Source organism: Oncorhynchus clarkii, chromosome 17 (genome assembly GCF_045791955.1).
Source record: "Oncorhynchus clarkii lewisi isolate Uvic-CL-2024 chromosome 17, UVic_Ocla_1.0, whole genome shotgun sequence".
In the NCBI taxonomy this organism is placed as follows: Eukaryota; Metazoa; Chordata; class Actinopteri; order Salmoniformes; family Salmonidae; genus Oncorhynchus; species Oncorhynchus clarkii.
The window spans coordinates 75,379,034-75,400,724 of NC_092163.1; the positions used below are offsets into that span (position 1 = coordinate 75,379,034).

Consider the following 21,691-nt stretch of genomic DNA (forward strand, 5'->3'; position numbering starts at 1 on the left):
GCCTCCTCGGCACTGCAGGGTTGTAATTTCCAGAAAAGTTTTTGAAGGAATCGTTCTACTACACTAGAGAATAAAATGTCTGTGAATTCTGTGTCTGTCTAGATTTGAACATATTCAGACATTTTATATTGTAATGACAAAGCATATATTATATTATATTATATATATATATTTTTTTACAGACATACTCAAAATAAAACAACGGGATGTCTTTTTCAGTTCTGTTTGAACCTGCTCTCCCATCATGCATTGCATGGTTGCATACGGCCACGATTCACACGCGCTGAAAACCTGCGACTGGAGTGTAGTGTGGATGGGTTGGCAGAGTTGGATGTGGTTATGGTTGAGAAAAAATAGCCCCTTTTTTAGCGAATGACTGTCATTGCTCACCACTGTAGTGTCAGTGGTGTAGTGCTTTTTGAGTTCTGTTATTACAAAATAATCACGGTTTTCGATTTTGTTTTCAATTCATTTTTTTAAGCATTAAAAGGATTTTAGAGCTTCCCTCAGCCATCACTTGCCTTCAATCTGACACTGACAGTGGATTGAAGAGTACAGTACATAAAGACTACTTTCAAGACTACTTTTACTAACTATCAATCGGGTACAGCTACTTCATAAACTGTCTCTATCACTCTCGTCGTCATGTTGTCATTCCTCTCTCATGAGGCCTCATATGGTGTGTATCCACCTCTGTCCGTGGCCGGAAAGAATGGGCGTAATGGATTATGGTAAATTGTAGTTAATTACCACATTTATGCGCTAAACTAGCTTGAATATTTACCTAATGTGAACTACAACTTCCAATCAGCCTAGCGTCCCACATAGTTCTTGACTTATGCCGCGTTCACGTCCTAGTCGGAACTAGGAAACTTGAGCATTTCCGACTTGCTAAATGGTTGTAAGTTATACACGTGCCGTGTTCAACCAGTTAGCAAGTCAGACATTTAAGAGTTCCGACTAGCTTTGAGTTGCTAGATTTCTGTTTCTGCTTGATCGATGCAGGCAGCCGACGAGTAGTGCTGGCTTGTGCTAGCAAGCGGTATAGCCAGCCGTTGAAGATGGCTAGCCTGTTTGAAGGTTTTTAGCTAGTTTGTTGAAGCCATGAAAGCTGTCAAACTAATTACACACAGTCAGTTGTACAACTGAATGCTTTCAACTGAAATGTGTCTTCTGCATTTAACCCAATTATCTACATCTTAACAGCTTGTAGTAGACGTGTCAGGCGGGTTGAACGAGTGTAGCTAGCTAAGCTAGCTGGCCACTCTAGCTGCTGGCTACTGTAGCTGCTACATTCATCTTGATTTCTAATGACATGACTGTTACTTAGGTGTAAAATCGGTTTGTTAAAGATTTAGACGCTGAAAGGAAGGTTAGATAGCTACCATCGAGCTACAGTCTAGGCTGACAACAGCTGGACAGTGGCCCTGCCCAGAGGGTTTTGAGTTAAAAGGATACAACTTTTGTCAGCAGGATATGATAATTGGGTAAAGGTTAGGAAAAAGGTTTATGGTTAGCTCAAATGCAAAAATAAATGAACTTTTGACGTAAATTTGACAAACTGTATCCTTTCTAGCCATGACCTGCCCAGAGAGAGATTTCAAGTTTTAATGTCACATGCACAAGTACAGCGAATTGCCTTTCTTGCAAACTCAAAACAACAACAATTAAATAATCAATAACAATGTATTACTAGAAGAAAAAAAAATAAGAATATGAAATACACATTAAAGTAAGTAAGCATACTATATACAGGAAATATTCATGTCAGATCCAATATCATATTAACATGTGACACAGGTAGATATGTGTAGGGGAGGTAGATATTTGTAGGGGAGGTAGATATTTGTAGGGGAGATAGATATGTATATGGGAGATAGATATGTATAGGGGAGGTAGATATGTATATGGGAGGTAGATATGTGTAGGGGAGGTAGATACAGTGGGGCAAAAAATGTATTTAATCAGCCACCAATTGTGCAAGTTCTCCCACTTAAAAAGATGAGAGAGGCCTGTAATTTTCATCATAGGTACACTTCAACTATTACAGACAAAATGAGACAAAAAATCCAGAAAATCACATTGTAGGATTTTTAATGAATTTATTTGCAAATTATGGTGGAAAATAAGTATTACCTTGCAGGTAACCATGCATGACAGAGGAAGAACAATGATTCCAAGTACCAGCCTCCTTTTGAAGCTTCCAGTCTGTTATTCGAACTCAATCAGCATGACAGAGTGATCTCCAGCCTTGTCTTCGTCAACACTCACACCTGTGTTAACGAGAGAATCACTGACATGATGTCAGCTGGTCCTTTTGTGGCAGGGCTGAAATGCAGTGGAAATGTTTTTAGGACGGATTCAGTTCATTTGCATGGCAAAGAGGGACTTTGCAATTAATTGCAATTCATCTGATCACTCTTCATAACATTCTGGAGTATATGCAAATTGCCATCATAGAAACTGAGGCAGCAGACTTTGTGAAAAATGTATATTTGTGTCATTCTCTCAACTTTTGGCCATGACTGAATGTGAAAATGTTGAAGTAAAAGGTTAATAAAGATACAAGGTGAACTCGGTCTGTTGTAGCTATTTATCCATTGTATTACTTTGGGATAGAAGCTTTTCAGGAGCCTGTTGAGGTCAGACTTGAAGCACCGTTAGCTCTTGCCGTGCGGCAGCAGAGAAAATAGTCTATGGCTCGGGTGGTTGGAGTCTTTGACCATTTTCCGGGCCGTCTTTTTACACCGCCTGATAAAGAGAGGTCCTGGATGACGAGCTCCCAGTGATTAATTAATTTATTTTTCCTTTATTTAACTAGGCAAGTCAGTTAAGAACAAATTCATATTTACAATGACGGCCTAGGAACAGTGGGTGAACTGCCTTGTTCAGGGGGCAGAACGACAGATTTGTACCCTGTCAGCTCGGGGGTTTGAACTTGCAACCTTCCGGTTACTAGTCCAAAGCTCTAACCACTAGGCTACCCTGCTGCCCCCCTGCCATTATGTACTGGGCTGTCCGCACCGCCCTCTGTAGCGCCACGCGATCGAAGGCGGTGCTGTTGGCATACCAAGCAGTGAGGCAGCCAGTCAATATGCTCTCAGAGGTACAGCTGTAAAACCTTTTCAGGATTTGAGGGCCCATGCCAAACTTTTTCAACCTCCTGACGGGGGAAGAGGCACTGTTGTGCCTTCACGACTGTGCATTGCATTGTGGGTTTATCGTCAACTTCAGCTTCAACAAATATCTACCAGAAACAGTATAGAAAGTTAAATAATCTGTTAGCACAGCAACCACAGTAATCTCCCTATAATTAAACAACGAAATCAAAACATTTGTTCACTAAAATATGGTTTTAACATATTTCTTTAACATTGTAAATGGTTTTGAGTACAGCTAGGCGTTCCGAGTCTTACCAGAGGTTCTTCCCTTGCAGAGGCGTACTCAGAACCACGGACACGGCAGGAAAAGAGCCAGGGTAAGGACGGCGTTATCCTGTCTGTTGTGTTGATGTTGTTGTCTACGTTTCCACATCATGATCCTAATCCTGGGATTAAAGTCCACCCGTTAGATAAAGGGTCCTACTTAGCATTACTGGACCCAGAGTTGGCTAATCCTAGTGAGCAGGTTAGATAGACCAGGAAAAGTTGCAGAGGTGAGGCCTGCTTAGCCATGAGCTCACACACAGCCTATTACGTAGGGTATTTATGGAAGTCAGCTTTCGTGTGTGTGTGTGTGTGTGTGTGCACAATCACAATTTACATGCTAGTCCCCTCCCACTGAGTGGGTTAGTCCCCTCCCACTGAGTGGGTTAGTCCCCTCCCACTGAGTGGGTTAGTCCCCTCCCACCCGAGTGGCTTAGTCCCCTCCCACCCGAGTGGCTTAGTCCCATCCCACCCGAGTGGCTTAGTCCCCTCCCACCCGAGTGGCTTAGTCCCCTCCCACCCGAGTGGCTTAGTCCCCTCCCACCGAGTGGGTTAGTCCCCTCCCACCGAGTGGGTTAGTCCCCTCCCACCGAGTGGGTTATTCCCCTCACACCCGAGTGGGTTATTCCCCTCCCACCCGAGTGGGTTATTCCCCTCCCACCCGAGTGGCTTAGTCCCCTCCCACCCGAGTGGTTTATTCCCCTCCAACCCTGTGAAATCCCAACGTTTTGATTATGAAGTCTACACAAGTTGAATTTGTTTTTATGTTTACTTATCTCAAACCAATTAAGCCTTTCCAGCATCACCTCATGTTTTGTAAAATGGTGCTGGTGTGTGACCAGATATCTCTTAGGACCAGGTTAATGTAGCCTGTGTCTGGGTTTAAATACTTGTGGTTTTTACTTAGCTGCTTGCTTCGATGTGGTATGTTTGTTTCTTTGTGTTTCAGTCTAATGCCAAGCTAAAATGCAGATTTATTTATTTTTAAACATTTTTTTGTCAAATATTGATAGTGTGCAATGAATTTGATCTATTATTGATGAACCGAAGAGATATAAATTACTCCACTGTGGTGTGTGTCTCACTAACCTATGTGTGTAGACTGCTGCTTCACTGTGGTGTGTGTCTCACTAACCTGTGTGTGTAGTCTGCTGCTTCACTGTGGTGTGTGTGTCTCACTGTGTGTGTAGTCTGCTGCTTCACTGTGGTGTGTGTGTGTCTCTGGGTGTGTTTCAGTCCAATGCCAAGCTGAAGCTGGTGAGGAGCCTGGCGGTGTGTGAGGAGTCATCAGGTCCGTTCTGTACTGACGGACCTCCAGACATTATCCAACTCCACATCAGCTGTCCCTCGGACAAGGAGGAGGAGAAGTCTTCTAAGGATGACTATGAGAACGAGGATGAGGAGGAGAAGAACAGGACTCCACGCAAGATGCTGTCACGAGGTAAGATGTCTCTGGGGGAATTGCTGAAGAGGATTCATTCGAGTAGCAAAGAGGGGCAGACCAGCTGATGGGAGACGGATAGATGTCTGTATCATTGTGTGTGTGTGTGTGTGTGTGTGTGTGTGTGTGTCTCTGTGTGTGTGTCTCTGTGTGTGTGTCTCTGTGTGTGTGTCTCTGTGTGTGTGTGTGTGTGTCTCTGTGTGTGTGTGTGTGTCTCTCTGTGTGTGTGTCTCTCTGTGTGTATGTGTGTGTGTGTGTGTGTGTGTGTGTGTGTGTGTGTGTGTGTGTGTGTGTGTGTGTGTCTCTCTGTGTGTGTGTGTCTCTGTGTGTGTGTGTCTCTGTGTGTGTGTGTGTCTCTGTGTGTGTGTGTGTCTGTCTGTGTCTGTGTGTGTCTGTGTGTGTCTGTGTGTGTCTGTGTATGGTCTGTGTCTGGTCTGTGTCCGCGTCCTTGTGCGCGTGTGTTACCAGATTGTGTGTATGGTGTCATTTTTGGAGCCATGTCAAGCATCCTGTCTTCTGTGTCTCCCTTCCGCCAGACTCCAGCCAGGAGTACACAGACTCCACCGGCATCGACGTGCACGACTTCCTGGTCAACACACTGAAAAACAACCCCAGGTAAAAAACACACACACACACACACACACAAAACCCCAGTTACGGAAGGGGAGACCTCCTATCACAGCACTCGACGGATGGAAATGGATTGAGAAACTCTAAGGGCAGAATCTTAACTGTAGATCAGCTTGGGGATTCATGTTTTTTTTGCACACATTTCTCATTGAGCTACATCAATGCATGATAGACATGGTAGTCCATGTTAAGCAGATATATTTCAAGTTAGCATTGGTCTCTAAGCTAATTGAACCAGCTAGCCTAACCCTGTGGTGGTCTGGACTGTGTTTATTAGGTGCTCATCCTGTCTCTGAGGACGAATTGGGAAAGGAGTCACTGTGGGGTGAATGGAATGAGCAGATGGCACTCAGATTGTCCTGCCACAGTCTCACTCCCTCCCTCTGTCTCCTCTCCTCTCTCTCCCTCTCCTCTCTATTGCTCTCCTCTCTCTCACCTCTCCCCTTTCTCCCCTCTCTCCCCTCTCTCCCGCCTCTCTCTCTCTCTTTACTCTCTCTCTCCCCTCTCCCCCCTCTCTCTCTCTTCCCTCCCCTCTCCCCCTCTCTTCTCTCTTCCCTCCCCTCTCCCCTCTCTCTCTCTTCCCTCTCTCTCTCCCCTCTCCCCCTCTCTCTCTCTCTTCCCTCTCTCTCTCCCCTCTCCCCCCTCTCTCTCTCTTTTCCCTCTCTCTCTCCCCTCTCCCCCCTCTCTCTCTTCCCTCTCTCTCTCCCCTCTCCCCCCCCTCTCTCTCTCTCTCTCCTCTCCCCCTCCTCCTCCCTCCCCTCTCTCTCCTCTCTCCCCTTTCTCGCCCCCCTCTCTCTCTCCTCTCTCCTCTCTCTTTCTCCCCTCTCTTTCCCCTCTCTCCCCTCTTTCTCTCTCCCCGCTCTCTCCTCTCTCTCTCTCCCCTCTATCTCTCTCCCCTCTCCTCTCTCTCTCTCTCCCCTCTCCTCTCTCCCCTCTCTCCCCTTTTTCTCTCTCCCCTCTTTCTCTCTCCCCTCTTTCTCTCTCCCCTCTCTCCAACAGAGATCGAATGATGCTGATGAAACTAGAACAAGATATCCTGGAGTTCATTAATGACGACAAGTGAGTGAGAAATTGCACCCTATTCCCTATATAGGCTCTGGTCTAAAGTAGTGCCCTATGTAGGGAATAGGGTGCCACGTGGGACGTATCCACATTCCATACTGCTACTTTACTCCGGTATATGTATAATGGGATATACATAGGGATTGTACTCTAGTTGGTATATCAGTATGGTATATTTGGCTGCCTGGGACTCTGGGATGGTGTCATCACCCTCATCTGAAGTTTATTTGGTTGTATTTCAAAAGTAAATCCGTCCCGTCTCTAACAGTTTGACTAACAATTTCATTTAGTTTTAGAAAAGGGTAACAGTCCACATCTAAGAGAGAGACACTGTACTACCACTCAAGTATCATCACTAGATGGTTCATCTCCACGTTTATCCCTCCAGTAACCAGTACACGTTGTTTATCCCTCCAGTAACCAGTACACGTTGTTTCTCCCTCCAGTAACCAGTACACGTTGTTTATCCCTCCAGTAACCAGTACACGTTGTTTATCCCTCCAGTAACCAGTACACGTTGTTTATCCCTCCAGTAACCAGTACACGTTGTTTATCCCTCCAGTAACCAGTACACGTTGTTTATCCCTCCAGTAACCAGTACACGTTGTTTATCCCTCCAGTAACCAGTACACGTTGTTTATCCCTCCAGTAACCAGTACACGTTGTTTAACCCTCCAGTAACCAGTACACGTTGTTTATCCCTCCAGTAACCAGTACACATCGTTTAATCTCCACGTTCTCCCCTCCAGTAACCAGTACACGTTGTTTATTTCTCCAGTAACCAGTACACGTTGTTTATCCCTCTAGTAACCAGTACACGTTGTTTATCCCTCCAGTAACCAGTACACGTTGTTCTCCCCTCCAGTAACCAGTACACGTTGTTTATCCCTCCAGTAACCAGGACACATTGTTTAATCTCCACGTTCTCCCCTCCAGTAACCAGTACTCGTTGTTTATCCCTCCAGTAACCAGGACACATTGTTTAATCTCCACGTTCTCCCCTCCAGTAACCATTACACGTTGTTTCTCCCTCCAGTAACCAGTACACGTTGTTTCTCCCTCCAGTAACCAGTACACGTTGTTTATCCCTCCAGTAACCAGTACACGTTGTTTATCCCTCCAGTAACCAGTACACGTTGTTTATCCCTCCAATAACCAGTACACGTTGTTTATCCCTCCAGTAACCAGTACACGTTGTTTATCCCTCCAGTAACCAGTACACGTTGTTTCTCCCTCCAGTAACCAGTACACGTTGTTTCTCCCTCCAGTAACCAGTACACGTTGTTTATCCCTCCAGTAACCAGTACACGTTGTTTATCCCTCCAGTAACCAGTACACGTTGTTTATCTCTCCAGTAACCAGTACACGTTGTTTATCCCTCCAGTAACCAGTACACGTTGTTTAATCTCCATGTTTATCCCTCCAGTAACCAGTACACGTTGTTCTCCCCTCCAGTAACCAGTACACGTTGTTTATCCCTCCAGTAACCAGTACACGTTGTTTATCTCTCCAGTAACCAGTAACCAGTACACGTTGTTTATCCCTCCAGTAACCAGTACGCGTTGTTTAATCTCCATGTTTAGCCCTCCAGTAACCAGTACACGTTGTTCTCCCCTCCAGTAACCAGTACACGTTGTTCTCCCCTCCAGTAACCAGTACACGTTGTTTCTCCCTCCAGTAACCAGTACACGTTGTTTCTCCCTCCAGTAACCAGTACACGTTGTTTCTCCCTCCAGTAACCAGTACACGTTGTTTCTCCCTCCAGTAACCAGTACACATTGTTTCTCCCTCCAGTAACCAGTACACATTGTTTCTCCCTCCAGTAACCAGTACACGTTGTTCTCCCCTCCAGTAACCAGTACATGTTGTTCTCCCCTCCAGTAACCAGTACACGTTGTTCTCCCCTCCAGTAACCAGTACAAGAAGTTTCCCCAGATGACGTCGTACCACCGCATGCTGCTGCACCGTGTAGCGGCCTACTTTGGCATGGACCACAACGTAGACCAGACTGGCAAGGCCGTCATCATCAACAAGACTGGCAACACACGCATGTGAGTGGAAGACAGATAGAACTGAGGAGACCATGTGTAGAACTTTGGAGGCCATGTGTAGAACTTTGGAGGCCATGTGTAGAACTTTGGAGGCCATGTGTAGAACTTTGGAGGCCATGTGTAGAACTGAGGAGGCCATGTGTAGAACTGAGGAGGCCATGTGTAGAACTGAGGAGGCCATGTGTAGAACTGAGGAGGCCATGTGTAGAACTGAGGAGGCCATGTGTAGAACTGAGGAGGCCATGTGTAGAACTGAGGAGGCCATGTGTAGAACTTAGGAGGCCATGTGTAGAACTGAGGAGGCCATGTGTAGAACTTAGGAGGCCATGTGTAGAACTTAGGAGGCCATGGTATGCAGGTACCATGGTAATATCACGGTACCAAAACGTCATGATACTTCTTATACCAACATTTTAGAGTACCGTAATACCGTTTCATATGATACTACCAAATGTTTCAGCCCTGTCGATCTAAGGAATCCTCGGTCTCTGGTTTTATAAAATGTTTATAAATTCATTTGAATTGAAGCAACAGCCTCCAGTCTTTTGTATGTTCAGGTCCAATCATATCCACTTCACTTTCATGTGCATATCACGTGTGGCAGCTGTGATCAGCCATCCTCTTCCTCTACCAGCCCTCACTCACCTGCATCTCTCAGCATCCTCTACCAGCCCTCACTCACCTGCATCTCTCAGCATCCTCTACCAGCCCTCACTCACCTGCATCTCTCAGCATCCTCGACCAGCCCTCACTCACCTGCATCTCTCAGCATCCTCGACCAGCCCTCACTCACCTGCATCTCTCAGCATCCTCGACCAGCCCTCACTCACCTGCATCTCTCAGCATCCTCGACCAGCCCTCACTCACCTGCATCTCTCTGAAAGCTATTCCTGGTCATCTATTCCTCCATCAGTTGTGTAAATATAATTTCTCGGTGATGGCGAGGGGTGACCCTGATGGGTCTTCTGGAGTTACATTTGGAGCAGCGTGTGGAGGTGGCAGGGTTTCATCACCTGTTATAACAATGAGCACAGACCAGTCTGAGTAGACTGTGCGAGTTCACTGTCATGCAGCCTCTGCGTGTCAGAGAGTGAAAGGCCTGCAGTTTTTACAGCAAAGAAAACTGATTGTTTCTAGTCTAAACAGTTATATAATAGTGACCCATGTTACCAGGTCTTGTTTCTAGTCTAAACTGTTATAGAAATACGACCAATGTTACCAGACACACCTTTTTCTTTTCAGCGGGATTTGCCTTTTATATAATTTCACAAATCATGTCGCGTGCTGCTTTAAACTAGTCCCGGGTCGCCAATTATTGGTTTGATAACAATCAACATAGTTCAGTCACTTTACCTAGCTGGCTAACTACCTGGTAACTTGACAGTAGGTCTAAGCAAATTTGATTGGCACAGAAAGATAGGAAAAGGGTCTGCTACTCATGAAATGTGATTCATATAGGTGTGATTCATATAGGTGTGATTCTTATAGGTGTGATTCTTATAGGTGTGATTCTTATAGGTGTGATTCATATAGGTGTGATTCTTATAGGTGTGATTCATATAGGTGTGATTCTTATAGGTGTGATTCATATAGGTGTGATTCTTATAGGTGTGATTCTTATAGGTGTGATTCATATAGGTGTGATTCTTATAGGTGTGATTCATATAGGTGTGATTCTTATAGGTGTGATTCTTATAGGTGTGATTCTTATAGGTGTGATTCTTATAGGTGTGATTCATATAGGTGTGATTCATATAGGTGTGATTCTTATAGGTGTGATTCATATAGGTGTGATTCTTATAGGTGTGATTCTTATAGGTGTGATTCTTATAGGTGTGATTCTTATAGGTGTGATTCATATAGGCCTAATGGAAGCCTAAACTATATCAAAAATATTTACATTTTTGGTGCTGCTTAAATTGTCTTTGGTGCCTAACGTTTTAACATTTGGGAGCAGTGTGTGTTTGTGGGAGCAGCGTGTGTTTGTGGGAGCAGCGTGTGTTTGTGGGAGCAGGGTGTGTTTGTGGGAGCAGGGTGTGTTTGTGGGAGCAGGGTGTGTTTGTGGGAGCAGCGTGTGTTTGTGGGAGAAGAGTGTGTTTGTGGGAGCAGAGTGTGTTTGTGGGAGCAGCGTGTGTTTGTGGGAGCAGCGTGTGTTTGTGGGAGCAGCGTGTGTTTGTGGGAGCAGCGTGTGTTTGTGGGAGCAGCGTGTGTTTGTGGGAGCAGCGTGTGTTTGTGGGAGCAGCGTGTGTTTGTGGGAGCAGCGTGTGTTTGTGGGAGCAGGGTGTGTTTGTGGGAGCAGAGTGTGTTTGTGGGAGCAGCATGTGTTTGTGGGAGCAGCGTGTGTTTGTGGGAGCAGCGTGTGTTTGTGGGAGAAGAGTGTGTTTGTGGGAGCAGGGTGTGTTTGTGGGAGCAGCGTGTGTTTGTGGGAGCAGCGTGTGTTTGTGGGAGCAGCGTGTGTTTGTGGGAGCAGCGTGTGTTTGTGGGAGCAGCGTGTGTTTGTGGGAGCAGCGTGTGTTTGTGGGAGCAGCGTGTGTTTGTGGGAGCAGCGTGTGTTTGTGTGTGTTTGAGAAAAGGAGACCGTGGGAGTGTGTGGCCTTTGCCAATATGAGCAAATCAGCCATTCTATACAGTATTTTATTATACACTGTGTGAAGTTAAATTCAATGTGTTGTATTGAGTAGAAGTGTGAATTTCAGTGACACATTTTTGCAGAACATTTAGAAAATGTGAACAAGCGCCCGGGGGACGGGTTGAACAGGATGCTAGGCAACACATTTTCCTCTTGTGGTACTACTTGGTATCGTGGTACTACTTGGTATCGTGGTACTCATTGGTATCGTGGAACTACTTGGTATCGTGGTACTCATTGGTATCGTGGTACTACTTGGTATCGTGGTACTACTTGGTATCGTGGTACTCATTGGAATCGTGGTACTCATTGGAATCGTGGTACTCATTGGAATCGTGGTACTACTTGGTATCGTGGTACTACTTGGTATCGTGGTACTTGGCCTGGTATCGTGGTACTCATTGGTATCGTATCGTTAGTAAAATGTTGGTATCGTTACAAAACTAGTCCTAACAAGAGTTTCTGACTTGTTTTTTTTCTTCAGCCCAGAACAGAGGTTCTCAGAGCATATCAAGGATGAGAGGAACACGGATTTCCAGAAGAAGTTTATCCTCAAGAGAGACGACGCCAGTATGGACAAGGACGATAATCAGGTCATTAGTCCCTTTTTTTTTTTAATTCTTCACTGTTGCTTTTTATTACTTAAATACCTAACAGTTAATTATACTTAACAGTTCTGATTCACAGATTCTTCATACATGTTATTTGTAGCTGTTTTTACCTTTGTAGGTCTTTGTAGAACACGAGGATACGATATATGAGAGGGCTGAATGTAATATATCCTGTTGACGATTATCTGAGTATATAAATCTCTCTCACAATATTTTAAATTACACGTATTCTTCCTGAGAAGATGCTCTGAATAGTATTCGGTGAATACCACTTCTTGTCCAATGATGTTTACTGATCACACCCCTTCTTCCTCTTGTCCAATCGCAGATCCGCGTGCCGCTGTCGGACGGGCGGCTCAGCAAATCCATAGAGGAGAGGGAGGAGGAGTATCAGAGAGTACGAGACCGGATCTTTTCCCGAGAAGTAAGTGGTGGAGGATAGGAGATGCTCTTAGGCACAGAACTAGGATCAGTTTACCCTCACCAAATCGTGACATTAAGCATCGTTATGGGGTAACGCACACAACTGACCCAAGTTCAGCGGATCTGGCTCCCGAGTGGCTCAGCGGTCAAAGGTACTACATTTCAGTGCTAGAGGCGTCGCTACAGACACCCTGGTTCGATCACGGGCTGTATCACAACCGGCCGTGATCGGGAGTCCCATAGGGCAGCACACAATTTGGCCTAGCGTCTTCCGGTTTAGGGGAGGGTTTGGCCGGGGTAGGCCGTCATTCTAAATAAGAATTTGTTTTTAACTGACTTGCCCAGTTAAATAAATGTCTCAGGGCAACTCTGGTCGGGCTCAACAGTGAGGATGGGGATGAACAAATGGGGATGGAAAGTTGGAGATGGGGATGGACAGTTGGGGATGGACAGTTGGGGATGGACAGTTGGGGATGGACAGTTGGGGATGAGGATGGATAGTTGGGGATGGATAGTTGGGGATGGACAGTTGGGGATGAGGATGGATAGTTGGGGATGGACAGTTGGGGATGGGGATGGACAGTTGGGGATGGACAGTTGGGGATGGGGATGGACAGTTGGGGATGGGGATAGACAGTTGGGGATGGGGATAGACAGTTGGGGATGGGGATAGACAGTTGGGGATGGGGATAGACAGTTGGGGATAGACAGTTGGGGATAGACAGTTGGGGATAGACAGTTGGGGATAGACAGTTGGGGATAGACAGTTGGGGATGGACAGTTGGGGATGGGGATGGACAGTTGGGAATGGGGATAGACAGTTGTGGATGGATAGTTGGGGATGAGGATGGACAGTTGGGGATGGGGATAGACAGTTGGGGATGGATAGTTGGGGATGGGGATGGACAGTTGGGGATGGACGGATGGGGATCGACAGTTGGGGATGGACTGTTGGGGATGGGGATGGACAGTTGGGGATGGACAGTTGGGGATGGATAGTTGGGGATGGATAGTTGGGGATGGACAGTTGGGGATGAGGATGGATAGTTGGGGATGGATAGTTGGGGATGGACAGTTGTACTTAACTTGTGTTAACTGTGTTCTATTAAGCACTGTTTCAACCATAAGTTCATTTTAATAACGTAATGGTGGAATAGAGTAAGGTGGGCAGAGTAAATAAGTTACGTCCATATTCTTGGAGGTCACGAGTGAACCTTGGTTAACTTTTTTGGGATAATAACAATATGTTCTCAATAACCTACTTCGTCAAATGAAAGCTATTAAATAAACATATTTCTGGGATCAACAAGCTACAGCTATTGGTAATTTACAGGTGTCTCTTTCCTTTTCAGTCCTCTCAAAATGGATACATCAACGACAACCGGTAAGTTCACAGTAGCTCCCAGTAACGGTATGCATCACAGTGGAGCGTTGCATGTGTGTACTTGTGAAGGGGACCCCTTCGAGTACGGGGTTAGTCTCCAGCCAGTATAGTCCCTTAGGTGTGTAGGAGAGGCAGTCGGGGGGGCCTGGTCACAGCAAAGCCCCTAAAACCCTGTTCCAAAGCCCCCAGGCACCGTAAAATTACACCACCAAATTATATTGAGATGTTTTTGAAGAGATCTAATAATTCTGGCAATATAGCATCAGTTTCAAGCACCAGGGTTTGGGTTTGCTAAGTTTGAATGTTGGGTTGAACTGACAATAGTTTTCCACTTGTAGTCCAAAGCACAACAAAAGTACATCTTTCAACCCCTCTCCCTTTCTGATAGCGATGATTATTAAACCGATGTGTTTGAGAGACAAAAATAAGTTAACTTTGTTCCCTGTTTAAAAAAAATGTATTGTCAACATTTCTGCTCTGTGTGCATGCTCTTTTCTGGGCTGGGGTTTGGATACAGTGCAACACTGTTACAAATGCTCGCTCCCTATCCCTCCCCTTGGCCCTTTCCTCCTCAGTGTTGGCGTGTCTGAAGGTCTGGACAGGTTTAAACAATGATAAAACTTTCGCCATATTACTTCCGTATTCACAGATCATTGAAGGGTAAGGGCCAGGGGGAGAGGTAGGGACTGAATTGAGAATGGCTGTTCCAAAACCTACATGGCCCCTTCTCCTATACCCACCCAGTAACCCCGGCTCTCCTATCTCTCCCTCCACTGTCCCCCAACAGACTTTCCCCTGAAGGCTACTCCTCTACCTCTCAAAAGAGGAGGCAGATCTTTAGGTACTGACACATCCGCGTGACGTGTGACTCTAGCAGTCTGTGATTGTGTTGCCATGCCGTTCTACCCCCCTGTCTAGTTGTGATTTGATATGACTGACTGATTGGATGAGTCCAGAAATGGCACCTTATTCCCTACTTAGTGTGTTTAGGGTGGTTAGGTTGCCATTTCAGACCTTAGCCACTGAATGTTGGTGTTGCTGCTTGGTGTGGGTTGGCTCAGAGCAACACCTAGGGCATGGCTGCTTTGTTTTTTTGGGGGGGGACTGGGTACTACTTATTATCCCTCTGTCATCATTACTACATCCTCCATGATCTCTGTTTCTGTTGATCTGGTTTTCTATCTCCCTCTTCATCTTTGCTCTACTACTTGAACAGTAGTTGTCTCTACTACTGTCTGTGGTGTCCTGAGGATAGATCTACTACTACTACTGTCTGTGGTGTCCTGAGGATAGATCTACTACTACTACTGTCTGTGGTGTCCTGAGGATAGATCTACTACTACTGTCTGTGGTGTCCTGAGGATAGATCTACTACTACTGTCTGTGGTGTCCTGAGGATAGATCTACTACTACTGTCTGTTGTGTCCTGAGGATAGATCTACTACTACTACTGTCTGTGGTGTCCTGAGGATAGATCTACTACTACTACTGTCTGTGGTGTCCTGAGGATAGATCTACTACTACTACTGTCTGTGGTGTCCTGAGGATAGATCTACTACTACTACTGTCTGTGGTGTCCTGAGGATAGATCTACTACTACTACTGTCTGTGGTGTCCTAAGGATAGATCTACTACTACTGTCTGTTGTGTCCTGAGGATAGATCTACTACAACTGTCTGTGGTGTCCTGAGGATAGATCTACTACTACTGTCTGTGGTGTCCTGAGGATAGATCTACAACTACTGTCTGTTGTGTCCTGAGGATAGATCTACTACTACTGTCTGTGGTGTCCTGAGGATAGATCTACTACTACTGTCTGTGGTGTCCTGAGGATAGATCTACTACTACTACTGTCTGTGGTGTCCTGAGGATAGATCTACTACTGTCTGTGGTGTCCTGAAGATAGATCTACTACTACTGTCTGTGGTATCCTGAGGATAGATCTACTACTGTCTGTGGTGTCCTGAAGATAGATCTACTACTACTACTGTCTGTGGTGTCCTGAGGATAGATCTACTACTGTCTGTGGTGTCCTGAAGATAGATCTACTACTACTGTCTGTGGTATCCTGAAGATGGATCTGCTGCTACTCTGTCCTTCTGTCCTAAAGAGAGATGCAGTAACACTACTATCACATTATCATTACCACAGTGAATTATTGTAATTTGTGTTTCTGTCAATTAATCCCATAAGGGACGGGTTGCCAATTTGGTAATTTGACTCAAAAATAACATTTAATTCATTCATCATCAGATCTTTGTGTTGGTTGTGATCAGTGATTCTGTTTGTACCACAGCTGTGACACGTAGAAACTGAAATGTCATTAGCCGACTGACCTCAGTAACGTTGAAAAGAGGGGTTTGGGGGGGGGGGGGGGGGGGGGTTTCAGTGCCAATAGTTCAGCAGACGAGCGATTGCATAATCACTGAATTGAGACTACTGTGCCTTTTTCGCTTGTGTTGTCTTAGTGCATATCCTACATTGTGTGTGTGGAGATGATGATTCATAGGTAATTCAGTATTCTCCTCTCCTCCTGACAATGTTTACCATGTCACATATACAGTAGAAACATATAGGTATTATTTACATAATTGTATTTTGTAGGGGGGAAACGCTAATGAAATCCAAAGTGCAACATTTTAGGGAAAATTATTGTGACAGAACATCTCCCCCTGTGTTGGGTGGGGAGAGTGTTGTGTTTTGAAACAGGAGAGAAAGAATGTTGTGATTTTAAAAGCAGGATCTCGCTCTCGCTCATCTTTGTCTTCACAGTGTGAGCGAGCTACCACCCTACCTTTCTTTCCTTAAAATAGGCGGTGGAAGCTGGGAGGCAGGGAGGCGGGACAGATGAATAGGAAGGAGGCAGGGAGAGAGGTGGGGAGAGGGGCAGGGAGAGAGGCGGGGAGAGGGGCAGGAAGAGAGGTGGGGAGAGGGGCAGGAAGAGAGGTGGGGAGAGGGGCAGGGAGAGAGGCGGGGAGAGGGGCAGGGAGAGAGGCGGGGAGAGGGGCAGGAAGAAGGCAGGAGAGAGGCAGGGAGAGAGGCGGGGAGAGGGGCAGGAAGAGAGGTGGGGAGAGGGGCAGGAAGAGAGGTGGGGAGAGGGGCAGGGAGAGAGGCGGGGAGAGGGGCAGGGAGAGAGGCGGGGAGAGGGGCAGGAAGAAGGCAGGAGAGAGGCGGGGAGAGGGGCAGGAAGAAGGCAGGAGAGAGGCGGGGAGAGGGGCAGGAAGAAGGCAGGGAGAGAGGCAGGGAGAGAGGCAGGAAGAAGGCAGGGAGAGAGGGGCAGTAAGAGAAAAAACGAGAGACTGGGAGAGAAAGAGGCAGGGAGAACGCCTAAAATAGCTCATCCATTAATTACTGTTTCTCTGAAATATTTATCACCAACTGCTACGTTCAAACAGATTTACACATTTCTACCTTTTTGTCTCCGTATATCTGATATTATAAGGATATTCCCTGGCTTTTGTTTTGGTTCTTTTTCAATCTTCTGTCCTAGGCTACCTCAGTCATTTCTCTGAATATCTAGAACAGACACGTTTAGCTGATCTGGTTATTTTGCGTACCTGTGTTGTCTTTAAGTGGTGTAGCTTGTTATTAGGGCATGGTTATTCCCATCAAATAGGTAACTAGGGTATTCTGCAGTCAGAGCACTCCACTGTAGTTCACTTGAGTTGTATGTTCCCTTGTTTAGTCAGAAATCCAAGCATTTGTTGTCAGCATTTTAAGTCATAAGTCTGTCACCACATTGCCCTCACAAACCTGCATTTGCCAGACTTTTTGTTCAGTGCAATGCCATATCATCCATATTTGATGACGTTAGAACAAACGAAAAGTAGGATATAAACATGGTGACAGTGAGCGACAAAGCTGTAGTTTTGGAGGTAATGGGAAGTTGATAGCCTCCTGGTCGCTGCTAGTGACATTCTAATAACGGTGCTACTGCTGCTGTCGCTCAGCCTACTGCTGCTGTCGCTCAGCCTACTGCTGCAGACGCTCAGCCTACTGCTACTGTCGCTCAGCCTACTGCTACTGTCGCTCAGCCTACTGCTGCTGTCGCTCAGCCTACTGCTGCTGTCGCTCAGCCTACTGCTGCTGTCGCTCAGCCTACTGCTGCTGTCGCCCAGCCTACTGCCTCTGTCGCTCAGCCTACTGCTGCTGTCGCTCAGCCTACTGCTCAGCCTACTGCTGCTGTCACTCAGCCTACTGCTGCAGTCGCTCAGCCTACTGCTGCAGTCGCTCAGCCTACTGCTGCAGTCGCTCTGTCGCCCAGCCTACTGCTGCAGTCGCTCAGCCTACTGCTACTGTCGCTCAGCCCACTGCTACTGTCGCACAGCCTACTGCTACTGTCGCCCAGCCTACTGCTGCTGTCGCTCAGCCTACTGCTGCAATCGCTCAGCCTACTGCTACTGTCACCCAGTCTACTGCTGCTGTCGCTCAGCCTACTCCTGCTGTCGCTCAGCCCACTGCTACTGTCGCACAGCCTACTGCTACTGTCGCTCAGCCTACTGCTACTGTCGCCCAGCCTACTGCTGCTGTCGCTCAGCCTACTGCTGCAGTCGCTCAGCCTACTGCTGCTGTCGCCCAGCCTACTGCTGCTGTCGCCCAGCCTACTGCTGCTGTCGCTCAGCCTACTGCTGCTGTCGCTCAGCCCACTGCTGCTGTCGCTCAGCCCACTGCTACTGTCGCACAGCCTACTGCTACTGTCGCCCAGCCTACTGCTGCTGTCGCTCAGCCTACTGCTGCAATCGCTCAGCCTACTGCTACTGTCACCCAGCCTACTGCTGCTGTCGCTCAGCCTACTCCTGCTGTCGCTCAGCCCACTGCTACTGTCGCACAGCCTACTGCTACTGTCGCTCAGCCTACTGCTACTGTCGCCCAGCCTACTGCTGCTGTCGCTCAGCCTACTGCTGCAGTCGCTCAGCCTACTGCTACTGTCGCTCAGCCTACTGCTGCTGTCGCTCAGCCTACTGCTACTGTCGCTCAGCCTACTGCTGCTGTCCCTCAGCCTACTGCTACTGTCGCTCAGCCTACTGCTGCAGTCGCTCAGCCTACTGCAGCAGTCGCTCAGCCGCAGTAGCACCGACCAGTGTGGTTGCTATGATCTGAATAACAGGTATGTGTCCGTGTATTTTACTGTGCGCGCGGTGTGGTTAGCATGTTACTCCTGGTGTCCCATTGTAAAGGAAAACCTCTTTTATGGCTGTGTTTTATTTCCAGAATGGACCTGTTGTTGCCTTGTCACTCAGGATCTGTACTTTATTCAATGTACTCCTGTCTTCTTTTTCACCTCGGTGTTGATTGGATGAAACATCAGCGATCTGCATGTGTGTTTCTCTGTGATGTGGGTGGCAGTTTGGTGAATGTCCTGTACACTACAGGGGTGTGGTTCGGTTGATTGCCCAATGTTCTGGTTGATTTATTTACCGGTCAGCCAACATCTTTGTGTTTTGGTTTGTTGAACGCCCCATGTTCTCCTCACATGTCAAGGTGTTGTTCTTAACCTGATCACCCTCTGTCTCCACTTCTCTGTCTCCACTTCTCTGTTCCTCTCTGTCTCTCTGTCTCCACTTCTCTGTTCCTCTCTCTCTACCTCTCTCTACCTCTGTTCCTCTCTCTCTCTCTCTACCTCTGTTCATCTCTCTCTCTCTACCTCTGTTCCTCTCTCTCTCTCTCTACCTCTGTTCCTCTCTCTCTCTCTCTACCTCTGTTCATCTCTCTCTCTCCACCTCTGTTGCTCTTTCTTTCTCTCCCTAACACGCCATCACCCTCTTTTCCCTGCTGTTTCCACCTCTTCCTCATCTTCCCCTGTTTCCCTCCCTCTCCCCTCCGCCCCTGTTTCCCTCCCTCTCCCCTCCTCCCCTCCTCCCCTGTTTCCCTCCCTCTCCCCTCCTCCCCTGTTTCCCCTCCTCCCCTATTCCCCTCCCTCTCCCCTCCTTCCCTGTTTCCCCTCCTCCCCTGTTTCCCCTCCTCACCTGTTTTCCTCACTCTCCCCTCCTCCCCTCTCCCCTCCTCACCTGTTTCCCTCACGCTCCCCTCCTCACCTGTTTTACTCACTCTCCCCTCCTCCCCTCTCCCCTCCTCACCTGTTTCCCTCCCCTGTTTCCCTCCCTCTCCCCTCCTCCCCATAGGGGTAACCTTGAGAGCTCCAGCCGTGCGTCCAGCAGTCGTCAGAGCAGCACTGACAGTGATATGAAGTGCCTGGAGCCAAGACCCTGGAGCAGCACAGACTCTGATAGTTCAAACAGGACCCTACGGCCCCCGGTCACCAAGGCTTCCAGCTTCTCCGGCATCTCCATTCTGACCAGAGGAGATAGTCTGGGCAGCAACAAGAGCTCTCAGAGCAGCTGCAGGGGCTCACGCACTGGTATGTACCAGACAGACATCCCAATGGGGATTGTATAATGAAAAATGCCTCCTGTAGTTGGAAATTAAAATGTTGTGACCATTGTGCTCTGGGCAGTTCATTCTAGTAATTGAATTTCTCAATGTGAAAATACTGAATTCAATTGAAATGGCAACACACGGAAGTGTTGCAACCTAGAAGTGTTTAAGCACTCTAGTGTCTTTAGAGGTCACTGACACAGAACAGGTCAGGTGGAAACAGACGGAAATCCTTTTCAAGCCCCTTCATCGTTTTGAAAACAAATCAAAAGGGGAAAGAACCTGAAGAGAGTACAGACAAGAGTGCAGAAATACTGTTTCTGTATTTTGACTTTGTCTTGACTCTTGTGTTGTCTTGTTGTGTTATAGGACTCCCACTGGTGAGTCCAGACATGTGTCCCCAGCCCCCAGTCCCCCAGCCTGGCCCCTGCCCCGGGGGTCGCAGTCTGCTGCCCTGCCCCTCCCAGGTCCAGACCCAACCCCCCCAGACCGCCCTACTGCCCACCCCACAGCAACACCCCATGGGCAACTATAACCATAACAACATGACTCAGGTGAGAGAGAAGCTCATGTCATGAATCCTTTTTTATTTAAATACAGTTTCAGCTTAGAAAAATGAAAAGACATGAAAATGTTCCTGCTTTTTTCCTAACCTAACATCTGTCTGCATCTCTCCCTGCTCCCCCCTCCCTTCATCTCTCCCCCCTCCCTTCATCTCTCCCCCCTCCCTCCATCTCTCCCCCCTCCCTCCATCTCTCCCCCCTCCCTCCATCTCTCCCCCCTCCCTCCATCTCTCCCTGCTCCCCCCTCCATCCATCTCTCCTCCCTCCATCTCTCCCCCTCCCTCCATCTCTCCCCCCTCCCTCCATCTCTCCCTGCTCCTCCCTCCATCTCTCCCCATCTCTCCCCCTCCCTCCATCTCTCCCCCTCCCTCCATCTCTCCCCCTCCCTTCATCTCTCCCCCTCCCTCCATCTCTCCCTGCTCCTCCCTCCCTCCATCTCTCCCCCCTCCCTCCCTCCATCTCTCCCCCTCCCTTCATCTCTCCCCCTCCCTCCATCTCTCCCCCTCCCGCCATCTCTCCCCCTCCCGCCATCTCTCCCCCTCCCTCCATCTCTTCCCTCCCTCCATCTCTCCCCTCCCTCCATCTCTCCCCTCCCTCCATCTCTCCCTCCCTCCATCTCTCCCCTCCCTCCATCTCTCCCTCCATCTCTCCTCTCCCTCCATCTCTCCCTCCATCTCTCCTCTCCCTCCATCTCTCCTCTCCCTCCATCTCTCCCTCCATCTCTCCCTCTCCCTCCATCTCTCCGTCTCCCTCCATCTCTCCCTCTCCCTCCATCTCTCCTCTCCCTCCATCTCTCCCTCCATCTCTCCTCTCCCTCCATCTCTCCCTCCATCTCTCCTCTCCCTCCATCTCTCCTCTCCCTCCATCTCTCCCTCCATCTCTCCCTCCATCTCTCCTCTCCCTCCATCTCTCCCCTCCCTCCATCTCTCCTTCCATCTCTCCTCTCCCTCCATCTCTCCCTCCATCTCTCCTCTCCCTCTATCTCTCCCTCCATCTCTCCTTCTCCTATCATTTCTCCCCCTCCCTCCATCTCTCCCTCCATCTCTCCCTCCATCTCTCCCTCTCCCTCCATCTCTCCTTCTCCTATCATTTCTCCC

The 21,691-nt window shown here is 47.8% G+C and overlaps 1 protein-coding gene across 4 annotated transcripts in view; it reads left to right on the forward strand.

Annotated features, from left to right (window-relative positions):
* Positions 1-21,691, forward strand: part of LOC139371425 (R3H domain-containing protein 2-like) — a 68,347-nt gene that overhangs the window by 21,305 nt on the left and 25,351 nt on the right. For 3 of the 4 annotated variants that reach the window (XM_071111826.1, XM_071111827.1, XM_071111829.1), the window contains exons 4-13: positions 3,437-3,478; positions 4,662-4,866; positions 5,403-5,481; positions 6,496-6,555; positions 8,469-8,609; positions 11,723-11,831; positions 12,178-12,273; positions 13,625-13,656; positions 19,779-20,014; positions 20,401-20,585. In XM_071111826.1, the coding sequence (XP_070967927.1) occupies positions 3,437-3,478; positions 4,662-4,866; positions 5,403-5,481; positions 6,496-6,555; positions 8,469-8,609; positions 11,723-11,831; positions 12,178-12,273; positions 13,625-13,656; positions 19,779-20,014; positions 20,401-20,585 (1,185 nt within the window). Of the gene's footprint in view, positions 1-3,436; positions 3,479-4,661; positions 4,867-5,402; positions 5,482-6,495; positions 6,556-8,468; positions 8,610-11,722; positions 11,832-12,177; positions 12,274-13,624; positions 13,657-14,443; positions 14,498-19,778; positions 20,015-20,400; positions 20,586-21,691 lie in introns of all 4 variants that reach the window. The other variant, XM_071111825.1, reaches the window with a different exon arrangement.